The sequence below is a fragment of the Saimiri boliviensis genome, chromosome 19 (genome assembly GCF_048565385.1).
Source record: "Saimiri boliviensis isolate mSaiBol1 chromosome 19, mSaiBol1.pri, whole genome shotgun sequence".
Taxonomy (NCBI): Eukaryota; Metazoa; Chordata; class Mammalia; order Primates; family Cebidae; genus Saimiri; species Saimiri boliviensis.
Window position 1 is genome coordinate 30,751,862 of NC_133467.1, and position 17,525 is coordinate 30,769,386.

Consider the following 17,525-nt stretch of genomic DNA (forward strand, 5'->3'; position numbering starts at 1 on the left):
GGCAGTGTGGTTGGCTGCCTTCCGTCCCCTCGCCTGTATCTGTCATTTCTCCCCATGCTATCTCTTCCCACCTCCCCACTCCCCCGCCCCTCCCACCTCTTCTTTTAGTACTGATATACTGTGCATGAAAAAGCTTGCTCTGTCTGTCTGCCTATCTGTCTATCTGTCTCTCTCTTCCCAGCTTGTTCAGGATCTCTGTACACAGGAGACTGCAGATGTAGCCTTAAACTCATCAACAGGGAAAATCTCCATTTGTCTGATAAGAAGCAGCCTCCAATGAATCACGAGGTTCCCGCCCACCAGAGTCCCTCCCCATGTGCCACCTACCAGCATCTTTGTCATGCTGGGAAAACCTCCCACCTAGGACTTTACCCTGAGTCCAGGGTCTGTGCCCTAACCCCATAGTCACTGAGAGCAACTGTAGGCCACAGACAACAGACATCGCTTGTTTTCCAGGTACTAAGGGTCATAATCCCTAACTCCAATCAATTACAGGCAACTCCTGAGATCAGAGGAAAAACAGCATCCGCGTGGGAGTTTGGGGAGAGACATTCCATACCAGATTCTGTGGCCTGCAGGTGACATGCTGACTAGGAGAAGCAGGTAGGAAATCTGTTGGGGGCCAAAGACTAAAAGCAATAAAGTACAGGTAATGCTGGGGGCTGGGCATGGTGGCTCACGCGTGTAATCCCAGCACTTTGGGAGGCCAAGGTGGGAGGATTGCTTGAGCCCAGGAGTTCAAGACCAACCTGGGTAACGTAACAGATCCATCTCTACAAAACAGAAAGGAAAGAGGATTGGTGCAGGGCTCATGCCTGTAATCCCAGTACTTTGGGAGGCCGAGGTGGGAGAACACTTGAGGTCGGGAGTTCGAGACCAGCCTGGCCAACATGGTGAAACCCTGTCTCTACTAAAAATAAAACATTAGCTGGGCATGGTGGTGGATGCCTATAATCCCAGCTACTCGGAGGCTAAGGCATGAGAATAGCTTGAACCTGAGAGGGGGAGGTTGCAGCAAGCTGAGATTGAGCCACTGCACTCCAGCCTGGGCAACAGAGCAAGACTCAGTCTCAGGGAAAAAAAGGGGGGGGCGAGGGAAAGAAAGGGGAGGAAGGAGAGGGGAGGGGAGGGGATGGGAGGGAAGGAGGGAAGAAGGGTGGGAAGAAGGGCGGGAAGAAGGGAGAAAAAGAAAAAATTATCCTGGTGTGGTGGTGTGTACCATAGTCCCAGCTACTCAGGAGGGTGAGGCGGAGGATGCCTTGAGCCCAAGAGTGTGAGGTTACATCGAACTATGATGCACTCCAGCCTAGGCAATACTAGGCAACAGAGTAATACTCTATCTAAAAAAACAACAATAACTGGGTAACATGGGCCGGGCGCGGTGGCTCACACCTGTAATCCCAGCACTTTGGGAGGCCGAGGCGGGTGGATCACAAGGTCAAGAGATCGAGACCATCCTGGTCAACATGGTGAAACCCCGTGTCTACTAAAACTACAAAAAAATTAGCTGGGCATGGTGGCGCCTGCCTGTAATCCCAGCTACTCAGGAGGCTGAGGCAGGAGAATTGCCTGAACCCAGGAGGCGGAGGTTGTGGTGAGCCGAGATTGCGCCATTGCACTCCAGCCTGGGTAACAAGAGCGAAACTCCGTCTCAAAAAAAAAAAAAAAATTAGCTGGGCATGGTGGGGCTACTCAGGAGGCTGAAGTGGGAGAATTGCTTGAGCCCAGGAGACAGAGGTTGCAGTGAGTGGAGATCCAGCCTAGTTGACAGAGCGAGAACTTGTCTCAAAAAAGAAAAGCAAAGAAAAAAAACACACTGGGGATCAAGTCAAGGGCAGGTTTGGTTTGGTTTGGAAAGAAACTCTGTAGAAGGGACAGAAAAGGGTCAAGGGTGGCCCAGAACTGACTGCTGACCCCTCCCACATTCAGGAGTCTGTGACAGCTACCCCAACACCTGGCATCATGGCCACTAGGGAAGATGAGCTGAGGAACTGTGTGGTATGTGGGGACCAGGCCACAGGCTACCACTTTAATGCGCTGACTTGTGAGGGCTGCAAGGGTTTCTTCAGGTGAGAGCCTCCTCCCCAATAAAAATAACCCTCCGGGCCGGGCATGGTGGCTCAAGCCTGTAATCCCAGCACTTTGGGAGGCCGAGGCGGGTGGATCACGAGGTCAAGGGATCGAGACCATCCTGGTCAACATGGTGAAACCCCGTCTCTACTAAAAAATACAAAAAATTAGCTGGGCATGGTGGCACGTGCCTGTAATCCCAGCTACTCAGGAGGCCGAGGCAGGAGAATTGCCTGAACCCAGGAGGCGGAGGTTGCGGTGAGCCGAGATCGCACCATTGCACTCCAGCCTGGGTAACAAGAGCGAAACTCCATCTCAAAAAATAAATAAATAAATAACCCTCCAAACCAAACTCCCTATCAGTTACCCTTTATACCTCCGCCCGTGCCCGGGACTATCCAGCTACCCTCCTTTATCTTAGAATCTAACTACCTTGTGGCTGGCACCGTACATCTTGCCAAACACAACACTGTATAAACTGGTGGCATAACAGTGGGAAGGCTGAATGTTTGTCTGATGGACACAGCACTTATTATGTCCCCACTGCCTGTGAAGCACCTAGCTAGTCCTACATCAACTAGGCCTTCCCAAGGGATCCTTTGTTGCCATGGAAATGCTTGAGCTGTGTTGGACCCTATCCACCCCTGGGGGACGTTTGGGCACAGCTCAGATTAGTCAGTCCTTTTCACCAGATTCCCGGGGGGTTTTAGACCGTTTCATCTCATGCCCCCACCTAGCCACCTGTCTGTTCACTGCCATCCCAGACCCTGACAACATCTCCATGTCTCACAGGAGAACAGTCAGCAAAAGCATTGGTCCCACCTGCCCCTTTGCTGGAAGCTGTGAAGTCAGCAAGGCTCAGAGGCGCCACTGCCCAGCCTGCAGGTTGCAGAAGTGCTTAGATGCTGGCATGAGGAAAGACAGTGAGTTGTCCCCCTACATCCCAAGAATCCATTGACTGTGTCTCTCTGCTTTGTCCTTGTTCCCCACAGTGCGTTCTCTACATAGCAGGCACAGTGATCTTTTTTAAACTAGTTGGATTATGTCTCTATTCACTCAAGACCTCCAGTGGCTCCCCATCTCGAAGTACATGATCTCATGGTCTCCCTCTCCCACACCTCAGACTGTACTCCATACTATTCTCCCATGACTCAATCAATTCTAGCCACTCTGACCTCACTGTCATCCTTAGAAACAGCAAGCACACTCTTCCCCCAAGACTTTTCCACTTGCCTTTCCCTCTACCTGAAACACTCTTCTCCTAGATATCCACATGGCTAGGTTTTTCTTTTTCTTTTTTTTTTTTTTCTTTTGAGATGGAGTCTTCCTCTGTCATCCAGGCTGGAGTGCGGCGGCCCCATGTCGACTCCTGAGTTCAAGTGATTCTCCGCCTCAGCCTCCAGCATAGCTAGAATTACAGGCATGTACCACCAGGCCCAGCTAATTTTTTTTGTATTTTTAGTAGAGATGAGGTTTCACTATGTTGGCCACGCTGGTCTCAAACTCCTGGCCTCAGGTGACTGCCCACCTCGGCCTTCCAATGCGCTGGGATTACAGGTGTGAGTTTTTTATTTTCTTTCTATGTCTTGAGTGTAGTGCCTGTCACCTAGTAAGTGCTCAATTATCGAATTAGTTAATGCCTTCTCTGTGCCAAGTAACTGTTCTTTGCTCCCAACAGATGATGTAACTGGGGCTCACAGAAGTTAATTTGCCCAAGTTAGTTCAACTAAAAACTTGTGCAGTCTGAGAGCGGTGACTCATGCCTCTAATCCCAGCATCTTGGAAGGCTGAGACAAGAGGATTGCTTGAGGCCAGGAATTCGAGACCAGCCTAGTCAATAGAGTGAGATCTCCTCTCTAGAAAAAGACGGAAAAAGAAGTTGTACAGTCAGTATCCAAACTCAAGTCTACCTGACTCCCAAACTCTTGCTTTTTCCATCTCACACGATTCTCACTATGGAAGAATGAAAAGAAACTGTAGAAGTCAAAGGATCTTGGTCTGAATTTAAGATCTTGGTTTAATTATGATCTTTTATAGAAGTCAAAAGATTTGGGGCTGAATTAAATCTACGTTACTTATTCTGTGACCTTGGTCCTGTCACAGGAATCTAAGCCGGACTATATTTCTAAAAAATATGATTAGAGCCAGGTGTGGTGGCTCAAGCCTGTAATCCCAGCACTTTGGGAGGCCGAGGCAGGTGGATCACGAGGTCAAGAGATCAAGACCATCCTGGTCAACATGGTGAAACCCCGTCTCTACTAACAATACAAAAAAATTAGCTGGGCATGGTGGCACGTGCCTGTAATCCCAGCTACTGAGGAGGCTGAGGCAGGAGAATTGCCTGAACCCAGGAGGCGGAGGTTGCAGTGAGCTGAGATCGTGCCATTGCACTCCAGCCTGGGTAACAAGAGCAAAACGCTGTCTCCAAAAAAAAAAAAATGATTAGGCTGGGCATGGTGGCTCACGCCTGTAATCCCAGCACTTTGGGAGGCTAGGACAGGCAGATCACCTGAGGTCAGGAGTTTGAGACTAGCCTAGCCAACATGATGAAATCTCGTGTCTACTAAAAATACCAAAAAAAAAAAAAAAAATTAGCCTGGTGTGGTGGCGGACGCCTATAATCCCAGCTACTCAGGAGGTTGAGGCAGGCTTTAACTCAGGGGCAGGGAGTGGTGGTGGAGGTTGCTTAGATAAAGCCATTACACTCCACCCTGGGCGACAGAGTGAGTCTCTCTCTCTCTCTCTCTCTCTCTCTCTCTCTCTCTCTCCTCTCTCTCTCTCAGTCTCTCTCTCTCTCTCTCTCTCATATATATATGATGAATAACAGCCCTGCCTAACCTGGGGTTGTTTCATTCAGTGGGATTTAACCTCAGAAGTTTTTAAAGTATGCTAAAACATCAAATAAGAGGCCAGACACAGTGGCTCACGCCTTTAATCCCAACACTTTGGGAGGCCGAGGTGGGTGGATCACCTAAGGTCAGGAGTTTGAGACCAGCCTGACCAACATGGCAAAATCCTGTCTCTAAAAATATAAAAATTAAATAAACAAACAAAAATGAAATAAGCGTTTCTTTGAAATGATTATTTGATTTTTTTTGAGGGACTATTTGCAAACATCACATAAGGTGATGCTCTAGGTATCAAGAACCCCACCCCCATCGTTTCCCCAGAAGCCCTCGCACTTTTCCTTACACCTTTCCTGCTTTCCTCATCACCCTTCCCTTCTCTCCCATGGTACAATTTTCTGCTGCAGTTCTTCACAGGCGGGTGAAAGTATGCAGGAACCCCCTGCCTCCCAGAGCCTCTAGGACTTTAGCCAAGCCCAAGAAAGTCTCAGAAATTCCCATTTCCCCCCATCCTTCATTGTGCAGGGTGGTTGAGGGGCCCCAGATCAGGGACCGGCAGAGACAGGTGTTCTGCTAGTCTCAACAGCTTTGTCATGATCTCTTGCCTGGCACAGTGATACTGTCGGCAGAAGCCCTGGCACTGCGGCGAGCAAAGCAGGCCCAGCGGCGGGCACAGCAAACACCTATGCAACTGAGTAAGGAGCAAGAAGAGCTGATCCGGACACTCTTGGGGGCCCACACACGCCACGTGGGCACCATGTTTGAACAGTTTGTGCAGTTTAGGGTGAGCACCGACAGGTTTGGGGTTGGAATACAACCAAAAGGGCACCCAATAAGGCTGGTCTGAGGGAGAGGGGTGTGTGCCACGCACCAACACAGAGGACAGATCTCCAGAACCCCAGCCTCGGCAGGCTTCTCAGCAAGGAACTCTTCCAAGATAAGGCTGGCAAGGCCTAAAGGAGGGCCCTAGGGCCGGGGCCTCTAGCTAATGTTCTGATCATTGCAGCCTCCAGCTCATCTGTTCATCCATCACCAGCCCTTGCCCACCCTGGCCCCTGTGCTGCCTCTGCTCACACACTTCGCAGACGTCAACACTTTCATGGTACAGCAAGTCATCAAGTTTACCAAGGACCTGCCCCTCTTCCGGTGAGTAACCTCCCCTCATCTTTCAGGAGGCAAGCATTTTAGCAAGTTGTACGCCCACCCCAAAAAGTCACTGACAACAAATTAACACATGCCTCAGCCTTTCCAAGCATTAGGTCTTGAATTCCCAGCTTTGTTTTTAAGTGGGCCAATCAGAACTGGGAGTTCTTCTCCCTTTCTGAAGCACAGGTTCACATCTAAAGTGCCCTTGAGGTGCCTTGCAGTGGCTCAGGCTGGTAATCCCAGCACTTTGGGAGGCGGAGGACAGCAGATCACTTGAGTCCAGGAGTTTGAGACCACCCTCAGCAACATGACAAAACCCCATCTCTACAAAAGAAATACAAAAATTAGCTGGGCATGATGGTGTGCACCTGTGTCCTAGCTACTGAGGAGGCTGAAGTAGGAAGGTCATTTCAGCCCAGGAGTTTGAAGCTACAGTGAGCCAAGATGGTACCGTTGCACTCCAGCCTAGGCGACAGAGTGAGATCCTGTCTCAAAAAAATTAAAACTAAAAATAATAATAGGCCAGGCACAGTGGCTCATGCCTGTAATCCCAGCACTTTGGGAGCCTGAGGTGGGTGGATCACGAGGTCAACAGACCGAGACCATCCTGGTCAACATGGTGAAACCCCATCTCTACTAAAAATACAAAAAACTAGCTGGGCATGGTGGCGTGTGCCTGTAATCCCAGCTATTCAGGAGGCTGAGGCAGGAGAGTTGCCTGAACCCAGGAGGCGGAGGTTGCGGTGAGCCGAGATCGTGCCATTGCACTCCAGCCTGGGTAACAAGAGCGAAACTCTGTCTCAAAAAACAAACAAACAAACAAACAAAACATTAAAAAGTGGGCCAAGCACAGTGGCTCATGCCTGTAATCCCAGCACTTTGGGAGACCACAGCAGGTGGATCACTTGAGGTCAGGAGTTTGAGACCAGCCTGGCCAACATGGTGAAATCCCATCTCTACCAAAAATACAAAAAATTAGCCGGGCGTGGTGGCGCACACCTGTAATCCCAGCTATTCAGGAGGCTGAGGCAGGAGAATGGCTTGAACCTGGGAGGCGGAGGTTGCGGTGAGCGGAGATCACACCATTGTACGCCAGGCTGGGCAACAAAGTGAGACTCTGTCTCAAACAAACAAACAAAAAAAAGTTCAAAAGTGCCCTTGTTTCCTGCTTTCCACAGGTCCCTGCCCATTGAAGACCAGATCTCCCTTCTCAAGGGAGCAGCTGTGGAAATATGTCACATCGCACTCAATACTACTTTCTGTCTCCAAACACAAAACTTCCTCTGCGGGCCTCTTCGCTACACAATTGAAGACGGAGCCCGTGGTGAGATGGTGCTAGAGCAGTCGGGAGGTACAGTATGCGGTCGGGTGACCTAGAGGCTCCTAATCCTAGTGTCTCCCGCAGTGGGGTTCCAGGTCGAGTTTTTGGAGTTGCTCTTTCACTTCCACGGGACACTACGAAAACTGCAGCTCCAGGAGCCCGAGTATGTGCTCTTGGCCGCCATGGCCCTCTTCTCTCCTGGTGAGCATCTCCCAAAGCCCAGAACCTTTTGCTGCTCCACCTCTGCCCAAACACTCAGCTCCTTGAGTCCATCCACCTCAGGCCTTCTAGTCATCAAACCTGCAGACAAGGTCTATCCCAGCCTGGGTCCCCGGGGCACTATGCAGGCCCACCCCTGCCGCCCACTGTGTCCTTCCCAGTTCCCTGTCTTACAGACCGACCTGGAGTTACCCAGAGAGACGAGATTGATCAGCTGCAAGAGGAGATGGCACTGACTCTGCAAAGCTACATCAAGGGCCAGCAGCGAAGGCCCCGGGATCGGTACGGTGGGACACTGAGGGCTTGGAGGCCAGACCAGGGGAGGAAGGGGTTGGCGAAACATTGAACTTGGGAGGAATGTCTTTCACTGTCCTTTCCTTAGGGAAAATACTGCTGTTTCATCTCACTTTTTCCAGATTGTTTTAATTATTATTATTCAGTACAGATGCAAAGTAGTAGCTCAGAGGCTCTGGGTAATAGCATTCCTGAGATTGATGACATCCATCACCTCACCAGTCCAACTTCTCCAGACTAACCAGACTTTTAAGTCTTGTTCACTCCCTGCCCTTGGCCTTTCCTCTCCTCACCATTGGGCTCATTCCTTCGATTTTTCACTTCCCTTGAAGTTATGGTCATTCACAGTTTCACGGCCAAAGCCAGTTCCAGGTTCACAGTCTGTGATTTATCCAGGCTCGGAGGTATAAACCGCTTCTGTTTTGCTCGTTCCTCCAAGAGTCAGTTTGGCCAGAAAGGGGACACTTTATACCACAGAACATATCCACCTTCTAGAACCTGCTCTAGAGGGCCAGGCCCAGAACAGTTGGCGTTCTGGCCAAATCTGGAGCTTTCTTCACACTCAGCCCTCAGAGCTCTGGGGTCAGAATAACTGAGCTTGGTGAGAGAAGACAGTGTCAGACTGAGGCCTCCTGGAGGACCTTTGGAGCTTCTGATAATCTGTCATACCAGAGCACGATTTTCTCTAACGTCAGACCTGACTTCACTGAGGAACAGTTCAGGGGATCAGGGCGTCAAGACAAGACTCCCAGGTGCCTTATTTCGCTCCTGTTTTCCTGGCAACCCCCCTACTTCCTCCACAGGTTTCTGTATGCAAAGCTGCTGGGCCTGTTGGCTGAGCTCCGGAGCATTAATGAGGCCTATGGGTACCAAATCCAGCGCATCCAGGGGCTGTCTGCCATGATGCCGCTGCTCCAGGAGATCTGCAGCTGAGGCCAGGCTCACTGCCTTCCCCAGTTCCTGGCACCCTGGACACTCTGGAGAGGGTAAATGCTGGGACAAAAGATTGGACCATGTTCAAAGAGAGCCCAGTGGTTGCAATGAAAGACTAAAGCAGTAACTGCCTCTCATGCAGTCATGGGGATACTGGGGGTGACCATGGGAACAAAGTTGTTCTCTGGAAGCACAGAAGACAGGAAGGAGGAAGCCTCGGGGCTAAGAGGTAAAGAAGCTCCTTCTGGGAATGGATGGGCCCCACTTTCTGAGACCAAAGATCTAGCCCTTCAGCCCTACTTCCCCAGCCTTGGGAGGCTCTGGGATGGAAAACAGGTTGGTCAGCTAATCCCATGCAGGATTAACCACAGGGAAAGGAATCCGGAAGTCTGGGGGCAGGGGGCACCAGAGGGAATTCAGCCAGACATACCCCTTAATCCTTCCCCCTTAGTCCAGAGCCACAAGAGCATGGGGAAGGTGATACTGGGGCTGGTAGCAGAGGGGGGATCCCCAAACTTCCACCTCATCAGCTGCCCCTGTGGTAGCTCCAGTTCTGAGGAGGGCATGGTCCTGTCCCCCACTCTGCTCCTGGGTCCTAGAGGTCACCCAGCAAGGCAGGCTCTGGAGAGGGGCCTAGTCTCTGGCCCTAGGGCACCTGACTCAGAGGTTCCAGCTGCTGTGGGGGCTGACTCCGGGACAACCTCAGCCCACAGTGATGCTGAAGCCACAATGGAATCTGTTGCGCCAGTGATTGAGAAAGGCTCCAAGGGCTAGGGTGACAGGCAGAGGGGGCATCTTCTTCTCCAGCACAGCACCTACACACCAGTTACTATCCACCAAGCCTGTTGGGGGAGAGAATTACCAACTAGGTTATTTAACAGGGATTGGAGGAAATAGTCACCAGAAGTAAGGTCAGCTCCCTCCCTCTGCATCCTCCATCCCTCAGCATAGCCACATGTCTCCCAAGAACCCTCACCTCTAAACACCATGTTGGCCTGGGGTAGAGTCAGGTGGTAACCAAAGGAGAAGGTTGTGTCTTGTAGCCTTGTGTTTGCCTCAAACTCCACTCCAACCTGAACCTGAGAACCATGGGCAAGGATGAGAGCAGAAGGGTCCTGATGGGGGATCAGCAGAATGAAAGCATGCATGGAAATATATACACGGCAAGTTAGGGAGAAGACTAGGTCAGCAGGGCGGTAGAGGTCCAGATGGACAGAAGTTCACGACTGACTTGCTGAGGAGGAGGGGAATGAGGTCAGAGGTCTCACCTGTTCATTTGCCTTGTGGTAGTAACTTGCATGGGCCCCGCCTGATCCCACATTCAATGTAGCTACCCAGTGTACAGCTGTAAAATCCAAAGTGCAGAGGGGAAGGTGTGTTACTATAGTATGACATGGGTCACGAACCCCAGAAAAGTCCAGAATTGCCTCTCCTGGCCACTACTATACTTAACCCCATACCCGAGTACTTCCCAGCCAATGTCAAGATGGCCCCCTCTTCGCCTGGCCGCCGGTGATAAACGAGCTCTCCGCCCAGCACCAGCCGATGAGTGAGGCTCTGCAGGAAGTGAGCCACCATGATCACTGTGGGGGAATGGGGAGACATGGAGTCAGCCGTAGAGACAACATCCAGGTCTGCTCCCTCACCCCCATAAGCCCCACCCCAGCCTGCCCAAGAAGTTCCTTTACTAGACTCCGAACTGTACAGAAGATGAAGAGACATAGTCAACATTAGCAAAATGGGCAGCCAAGATAAAAAGCACCCTGTCCCATTCCTCACCTGACTCTCCAATCAGGTCAGGATTTCCCAGGGTCAGAGTGGCTGTGTAGTCATCTCCCCGATACTCGCCATCAAACTGCCATGTCAGGAACTTGGCCTGCTGCGTCTGGGTGGCAAGAGCAAGAAGTAAAATCTCCCTCCCTCTTTTTGTTTTTTTTTTTTTTTTTCCCGAGATGGAGATGGAATTTCACTCTTGTTCCCCAGCCTGGAGTGCAGTGGTGTGATCTCGGCTTACTGCAACCTCCGCCTCCCGGGTTCAGGAGGTTCTCCTGCCTCAGCCTCCCGAGTAGCTAAGATTACAGGGGTGCACCACCACACCCGGCTAATTTTTGTATTTTTAGTAGAGATGGGGTTTCACCATGTCGGTCAGGCTGGTCTTGAACTCCTGACCTCAGGTGATCCACCCACATCAGTCTCGGAAAGTGCTGGGATTACAGGCGTGAGCCACGGAGCCGGCCTCTCTCCCTCTTCATCATCATTATTGACCCTGCTCCTCCTTCTAAGCCCTCAGAGCAGGAAACCCGTGGAGGAAAAAGAGGAAGTGCCTCGGGATGGAGGCAGGAACTGGTCACCTGGAAGACAGCCTTAGCTCGGAGCCGCTCTGCCAAGAGGAGCAAGACCTGGGCGTTCAGGCTGCCACTGCTGTCCATGTCCCCTACTACAGTGGGGAACACCTGTGGAAGTGGGTACACAGTAGTAAGGCTGAGCCGGGTGGCACCGCTCCGCCTCAACCCAAATATAGGACTTCATGAACAGTACACAGCGCCCCCTGGTGGAGTCACAGAGACACACTCGGGGCGCTTCACAGAAAATGTTTCTCTCCCCTCTCCCACTTTGAAGAGACATCCCATTCCTCCTCATAACACCCACAATTCGTCCTCCTCCAGAACTGGGTCCCAGACTGGCTTTTAGGGAGATGATCCAGGTTGTGTGGAGCCCTCACCTCCGTGGGACTGAGCTGCCAATCCCCTGCATAGGCCGCATGGAGGTGATATCCCGGCAAGCCCAGGGCGCTCATGTGTATAGTGTGAGCCACCTGAGGAAAGAGGAGTCAGTGGAGAAGAGTGGCACATTCCTGCCCCACTTCAATCCCGCATCCCACCCTTCATCTCTTCTCCCCATCCAGAGGGCCTCTCAAGAATCCCAAATATTCCAACATACACAGGATCGTTGGATTAAAAGCAACAAGTCCCACAGGCAAGGGAGGTAAAGAGATTCCCACATCCTCCCTCATTTGTCCCACATAGGCTGGCTAGGGCTGGAGTACAAAGGAAAGGAGAAGAGGATCCAGGGACAGGAAAGGAGGAATAGTAAGGAGGGGCCAGAGAAGTGGGAGCACCTGGAAATGGCTGCTCAGAACCTTGTTGACAACGAGCTTCACGCCCTCCATCTGTGCTGGGAATACATCTGAAGGGGGTAGGGGAAGGGAAGGAATAAGCACAGACAAGGAACCCCTACCCCAAAACGTAGTCTCCCCTTTCAATCCCATAGGGAGCACTTTGGAGGAATTAACCTCCTTTCAAGTCCTGCAATGAAATGCTCCACTTCATTTGGGCACCTGATCCTCTCTGACTCTGCATGCTCCAGCTGTGATTTCCCCTTTCCTGCTCCCATCGCCGGACCTCCAGCATTCAAGACCCTCCACTTCTCTGCCCCTTCATCTTGAGACACCCAAATGCCAAGTTCTCACCTTTGCACAGCCGGTGCAACTCATCGAAGCTCCCAGGGTTAGGCAGAGGTTCCTCTCGGCGGGGGCTCCGGCGGGGCAAAGTCCCCATTGGTGCCAAGCCCAATGTGTTCCCCATTTTAGTCCAGAGGGCGGGGAAGGGCCGGGGTTAGCCTGTGAAAGGACGCTATTGCCCCCTTACCCCCCAACAGGCCCCACCCCCATTATCCAGCTCCCCAGTCCCAGAAACTTCCACATGGTCCGACGCTAGACCTGGAACAGGAAGAGTAGGGGAAGAAAGCACTCATGGGGAGACAACCCCGGGCACACTACCCCCCCATCTTTGATCTCTCACCCCCACCTGTCACCCCTGGCCCCTCTCCCTTTCTTTAATCCTAGCCCCCACCGCAGACCTCACCTTGCTCCCTAGTCTCTCTACTCTTCATTCCCAGTCCCCAAGACCAGGCCCGCAATGGTGCAGTATCCCTTACCATCTCAGACCATCATGCTGCCCCTTTCCCCCGGCACACCCCGGTCATCTTGATGGGGGCGGCCATCTTGAGTGATGGCAGAACTGCAGCTTCACGCTGCATTCTTAGCGTGGCCATAAGCGCCATCTTTGAATCTGGCAAAGAAAGCCGTCAAAGACCCAACCCACCCCGATTGGGTCCCGCCCAATCAGTGGGGGAAAAAAGAAGCCTCTCAGTCTACCCGGGGCCAACGCGAAGGGAGGAAGCAAATGAGTGGCGGGTCTGCCGGCCCAAGAGCTTCAACTGTGGCGCTGCAGAGGCGGGCGGGACTTGATTGGTGGCCCCTTAGACTTAAGTGGATGGCCTTAGATCACTAGGCCTCTCCAAGGTCGGGGGAAAAAACTTAGGAGCATGCAAGACACTAGAGGGAGCATCTTGTAGCTTGGGCCACTGAAGCTCCTTCCACCCGTGTAGTTTCACTCATGAGAAAAGTGAAACTGCAGCCTGTAGACTGGCATTGTGTGAAGGGTGACGGAGAGAACGATTATGAAGACTTCTTTAGAACCCTGGTTTCTTTCTTTTCTTTTTTTTTTTTTTTTTTTTTGAGACAGAGTTTCACTCTTGTTACCCAGGCTGGAGTGCAATGGCGCGATCTCGGCTCACCGCAACCTCCGCCTCCTGGGTTCAGGCAATTCTCCTGCCTCAGCCTCCTGAGTAGCTGGGATTACAGGCACGCGCCACCATGCCCAGCTAATTTTTTGTATTTTTTTTTTTTAGTAGAGACGGGGTTTCACCATGTTGACCAGGATGGTCTCGATCTCTTGACCTCGTGATCCACCCGCCTCGGCCTCCCAAAGTGCTGGGATTACAGGCTTGAGCCACCGCGCCCGGCCCCCTTTTCTTTTTTTTTTTTTTTTTGAGACGGAGTTTCGCTCTTGTTACCCAGGCTGGAGTGCAATGGCGCGATCTCGGCTCACCGCAACCTCCGCCTCCTGGGTTCGGGCAATTCTCCTGCCTCAGCCTCCTGAGTAGCTGGGATTACAGGCACGCACCACCATGCCCAGCTAATTTTTTGTATTTTTAGTAGAGACGGGGTTTCACCATGTTGACCAGGATAGTCTCGATCTCTTGACCTCGTGATCCACTCACCTCGGCCTCCCAAAGTGCTGGGATTACAGGCGTGAGCCACCGCGCCCTGCGAACCCTGGTTTATTTCCATCTCTCCCCTCTCCCCAATGAGCCCTTGGGGAATCATCACAGCCCCCCACAGCACACCTCCAAATGAGTACTAGTCATTAAGCACAGCACTCCCTAGGACAGGGACCCACCCTTCTCTTCCGGAGGTCTACATTTCTAGAAGTCCCCACTCCTGCCCCCCTTGGTAAAATGGAAACTGGTGTGAGAGTTTGGCTCAGAGGCGTGAGTTCTAGCGGAAGTACTAGCTGAAACAGCTGTTCTCTGTATTTAACTCTTCCTTCCCTGAGTCCCCAGGCACAGTTGGCAAATAAAATCTAGGAACATGGGGCTTGGCCCCCAAATGCACCCCATCCCAGGACCAGGGAGAAGGCAATGGGCTGACCGCAAGCACTACGATCTCCACAGGGGAATAATTGAAGATGGAGTAAGATTTTTTGGTCTTGGAGGGTGAAGGGTGGGAGAAGGGAAAGGATCAGGAAAAATAACTGAGTATTAGGCTTGGTACCTGGGTGATGAAATAATCCGTACGACAGACCCCCATGACACAAGTTTACGTATGTAACAAACCTGCACATATACTTCTGAACCTAAAACAAAAGTTAAAAAACAAAGATTTCTCGGTCTCTGGTCACTACCTCCCTCATTAGCTCCGTACCTCCACCGTTACCTCTCAGGAATGTTCCACATCCTCAGGGAGTAAGCTTGGGGGACAAAAGAGTGAAAGATACAAATAAAAATACTTCTGACATCTATTTAACTGATTTTACCCAAATGCTTTAAACCTGGGAATGTACCTTTCTCCCTCCTCCACCCCCAGCAGGAGCGGGACGAGGGCCAGGGCTATTGCCCCTGCTGACTCAGTATTGGCTGATTATTGCCTAGAATTGATAAGGTAATCAAATGACCTGGCACCTTCAACCTTTATCCTGGCAGCAGCCTCTTATTCACCTCTTTTCCTGCCAGAGCCCTCCACTGGGAGGGGATGGGCAGAAGCTGTTTTCTGAATTTGTTTTAAGGGGGAAGGGTAGGCTCACTGATCAGCATCCAAGTCATGCTGGGCTCTTGTTTTCTCCCCCTGTCTCATTACACATTAACTCAAAAAGGAACAAAATCATTTACACTTGCCCTCTAACCCTGACCTTCATTCCCCTAACCCCCATAGCCCTCAGTCCTGTCTCTGATTTCAATTCCTCTCTCCTTTCTTCTGCTCCCCAGTATCACTCTGCCAAGTTGCGGTAAAGCGGGATAAAGTTGGGAGATGAGATCTACCCATAATGAAATAAAGATACCACGAGCTGAGGGGTTGCTAAGTCAGGCTTTCCGGAGAAATAACTTCAAACCCTGCTTCCTGCTGCATTCAAATCCAAGTTACCTCAGATCGCAAAAGAATGAACCTCAAATATACTGAAGTGTACCCCCTTAGTCTTCACTAAGGGCTGTACCCCTGCATGTCACCCCATCACCATGAGTCAGTCTCCCGTGTGCTTGTCTTCTCCTCCCCCATGTCTCCAACTTGTTTATCCCCAAATGGTCCCTGTCCCACTGGGCCCATCAATAGTTCCTGTCACCTGACAGGGGGTGGGTAAACAGACAGGTAGTATATAGCCCCTACCTCTCCAGCCAGGGCTGTCACAGGCGCCAAAGACAGAGACGCTGACTGGGTAAGACGGGGAGGCAAGAGGTGTGGACAGCATCCAAAGAGGCCTGGGTTTCGGCTGTGGAGAGGGAGAGAGCCAGGTTGGAATGGGCAGCAGGTAGGGAGATCCCTGGGGAGGAGCCGAAGCCCATTTGGCTTCAGTGTCCCCCCAACCCCCACCACCCTGTTCCTAGGCCGCCTTCGCCACTGTTACCAACATGAAGCTGCTCACAGCAACTGTGCTGCTCCTCACCATCTGCAGCCTTGAAGGTGGGTGTGATATGGAGAGGGGGTCAGAAGGGAGAAGCTGCGGGCGGTGATAGCTGTCTGTCTGCCTGTGCTCTCATGTCCAGGTCTGGCAACCAGAGGGCTCAAAAGAAAGATCATTCCCTCGCTAAAGCCCAGAAAGCCATCCAAAGATCTGGCTGGATACCATTTTGGGGAGGGAGCGGAGAGCTGGGGTGGGTACTGGCAGAGGTATGGCAGGAGGCCAGGACTCATTGCTGTGGACCCAGCTGAAAAGAAGTGTGTGTGTGTGTGTGTGTGTGCGTGTGTGTGCAGGAGCTTTGGTTCGAAGACAGGCAGAGGAGCCGAGTATGGAAAGCCTGGTGTCTCAGTACTTCCAGACCGTGTCTGACTATGGCAAGGACCTGATGGAGAAGGTCAAGAGCTCAGAGCTTCAGGCCCAGGCCAAGTAAGTCTCAGGGAAAGGAGTTCAAGGGCGGTGGAACTGCGGAGAGAAGGAAGGGAAGATGAGAGGTCCCTCAGAAGACTGAACTAAGGGGTGGGGATTAGGGCAGATGAGGCTTAAATTAGAGAGAAAAATTTCTTCCTCACCCACAGATCCCACATGTCTCTTAGATAGAGGAATGGCAAGAGCTGAGTCTCGAACTTCAGTCCCTAAAGTCTGTTCCTCTACCCAGCTAAGGTCTTGCCTCTACTCCTACCTAGGGGCTTTGCCATGCGATGGACCAGACACTAGAGTTTGGGGACCTGAGTCAGCCTGCTCTGACCTCCCACCACCACCAAGGTCCCTGCCAGTGCCTAGGGTCCCTCAAATTAAACTCTAATCCCCGGCCCCCCATCCAGGGCTTATTTTGAAAAGTCAAAGGAGCATCTGACACCCCTGGTCATGAAAGCTGGAACGGATCTGGTTAACTTCTTGAACTATTTCGTGGAACTCAAAGCACCGCCTGCCGCCAAGTGAAGTGTCCAGACCATTGTCTTCTAACCCCACCTGGCCTCTAGCACACTCACTGGCCAGGCCTAGAGCTCATCTCCCTACCCACGCTTTGCTACAATAAATGCTGAAGGAATCTAGCTGTGAGTCTGGTATGTTTGGGAGACTGGAAAAAGTAGGGGAGTAGGGGAGGAGAAGAGGAAGGAAAAAGGAAAAATCTTCTTCTAGAAGGAGAGAAGTTTGGGTGTGGAGGGGTGAAGAAAGTATTGAAGACACAGCTGCTGGAAATGACGGGATGAAGATGCCATGATTCTTCTCCAAACACAGAGAGTCTCCTACAGGCTGGGCATAGCTCTGCAGGAGAACACCAAAGAGCCTTTGCGATGCACACGGAAGTAGGAGAGGAAGGAAGGATTCACAAACTGCATGTCTTGATTTCTGGGTCATAGAAAATGAAGGTACTCTGGCCAGGTGCAGTGGCTCACACCTGTAATCCCAACATTTTGGGAGGCTGAGGCAGATGGATCACTTGAGGTCAGGAGTTCCAGACCAGCCTGGCCAACATAGTGAAACCCTCATCTCTACTAAAAATACCAAAAAAAATTAGCTGGACATGATGGCACACATCTGTAGTCCCAAGTGCTCAGGAGGCTGAGTCAGGAGAATCACCTAATCTGGGAGGCAGAGGTTGCAGTGAGCCAAGATCATGCCACTGTACTCTGTACTCCAGCCTGGTGACAGAGTGAGACTCCATCTCTAAAAAAACCA

At 51.6% G+C, this 17,525-nt stretch overlaps 3 protein-coding genes across 10 annotated transcripts; 2 read left to right on the top strand and 1 right to left on the bottom strand.

Annotated features, from left to right (window-relative positions):
* The first annotated feature begins 392 nt into the window (after positions 1-392).
* On the top strand, positions 393-8,829 carry NR1I3 (nuclear receptor subfamily 1 group I member 3). Of its 5 annotated transcripts, none has more exons than XM_039459795.2 (9): positions 393-603; positions 1,930-2,069; positions 2,863-2,993; positions 5,531-5,700; positions 5,923-6,062; positions 7,241-7,386; positions 7,468-7,584; positions 7,764-7,884; positions 8,700-8,829. In XM_039459795.2, exons 2-9 carry the CDS (start codon positions 1,963-1,965, stop codon positions 8,827-8,829), a joined length of 1,062 nt encoding a protein of 353 aa, XP_039315729.1. In that variant the 5' UTR covers positions 393-603; positions 1,930-1,962. The 5 variants fall into 5 exon arrangements, with proteins under 5 accessions (XP_039315729.1, XP_039315731.1, XP_039315730.1 ...); XM_039459797.2 differs by having other exon boundaries at positions 7,779-7,884; XM_039459796.2 differs by having other exon boundaries at positions 7,241-7,383.
* On the bottom strand, positions 7,999-13,329 carry TOMM40L (translocase of outer mitochondrial membrane 40 like). 3 transcript variants are annotated; one of them, XM_010348583.3, is made up of 10 exons: positions 12,766-13,329; positions 12,299-12,448; positions 11,948-12,015; positions 11,552-11,644; positions 11,181-11,282; positions 10,609-10,714; positions 10,290-10,412; positions 10,098-10,174; positions 9,806-9,908; positions 7,999-9,671 (listed from the first exon to the last, which is right to left on the bottom strand). In XM_010348583.3, the coding sequence occupies exons 2-10, from the start codon at positions 12,411-12,413 to the stop codon at positions 9,532-9,534; spliced, it is 927 nt and encodes a 308-aa protein (XP_010346885.3). In that variant the 5' UTR covers positions 12,414-12,448; positions 12,766-13,329; the 3' UTR covers positions 7,999-9,531. The 3 variants fall into 3 exon arrangements, with proteins under 3 accessions (XP_010346885.3, XP_003938032.3, XP_074245643.1); XM_003937983.4 differs by having other exon boundaries at positions 12,299-12,547; positions 12,766-13,328; XM_074389542.1 differs by having other exon boundaries at positions 12,299-12,547; positions 12,693-13,328.
* Positions 13,330-15,516: 2,187 nt separating this feature from the next.
* APOA2 (apolipoprotein A2) lies at positions 15,517-16,897 on the top strand. 2 transcript variants are annotated; one of them, XM_003937986.3, is made up of 4 exons: positions 15,517-15,602; positions 15,772-15,847; positions 16,139-16,271; positions 16,667-16,897. In XM_003937986.3, exons 2-4 carry the CDS (start codon positions 15,796-15,798, stop codon positions 16,782-16,784), a joined length of 303 nt encoding a protein of 100 aa, XP_003938035.1. In that variant the 5' UTR covers positions 15,517-15,602; positions 15,772-15,795; the 3' UTR covers positions 16,785-16,897. The 2 variants fall into 2 exon arrangements, with proteins under 2 accessions (XP_003938035.1, XP_074246183.1); XM_074390082.1 differs by having other exon boundaries at positions 15,587-15,678.
* The last annotated feature ends 628 nt before the right edge of the window (positions 16,898-17,525 follow it).

Bases quoted from the DNA above. Each gene is read 5' to 3' on its own strand.
- NR1I3 (XM_039459795.2), top strand. From the start codon at position 1,963: ATGGCCACTAGGGAAGATGAGCTGAGGAACTGTGTGGTATGTGGGGAC. The intron at 2,994-5,530 runs GTGAGTTGTCCC...TGCCTGGCACAG, and splicing joins TGCTGGCATGAGGAAAGACA to TGATACTGTCGGCAGAAGCC. The intron at 5,701-5,922 runs GTGAGCACCGAC...TGATCATTGCAG, and splicing joins AACAGTTTGTGCAGTTTAGG to CCTCCAGCTCATCTGTTCAT.
- TOMM40L (XM_010348583.3), bottom strand. From the start codon at position 12,413: ATGGGGAACACATTGGGCTTGGCACCAATGGGGACTTTGCCCCGCCGG. The intron at 12,016-12,298 runs GTGAGAACTTGG...TACCCCCTTCAG, and splicing joins GTTGCACCGGCTGTGCAAAG to ATGTATTCCCAGCACAGATG. The intron at 11,283-11,551 runs GTGAGGGCTCCA...CCACTTCCACAG, and splicing joins GGCAGCTCAGTCCCACGGAG to GTGTTCCCCACTGTAGTAGG.
- APOA2 (XM_003937986.3), top strand. From the start codon at position 15,796: ATGAAGCTGCTCACAGCAACTGTGCTGCTCCTCACCATCTGCAGCCTT. The intron at 15,848-16,138 runs GTGGGTGTGATA...GTGTGTGTGCAG, and splicing joins CACCATCTGCAGCCTTGAAG to GAGCTTTGGTTCGAAGACAG. The intron at 16,272-16,666 runs GTAAGTCTCAGG...CCCCCCATCCAG, and splicing joins GAGCTTCAGGCCCAGGCCAA to GGCTTATTTTGAAAAGTCAA.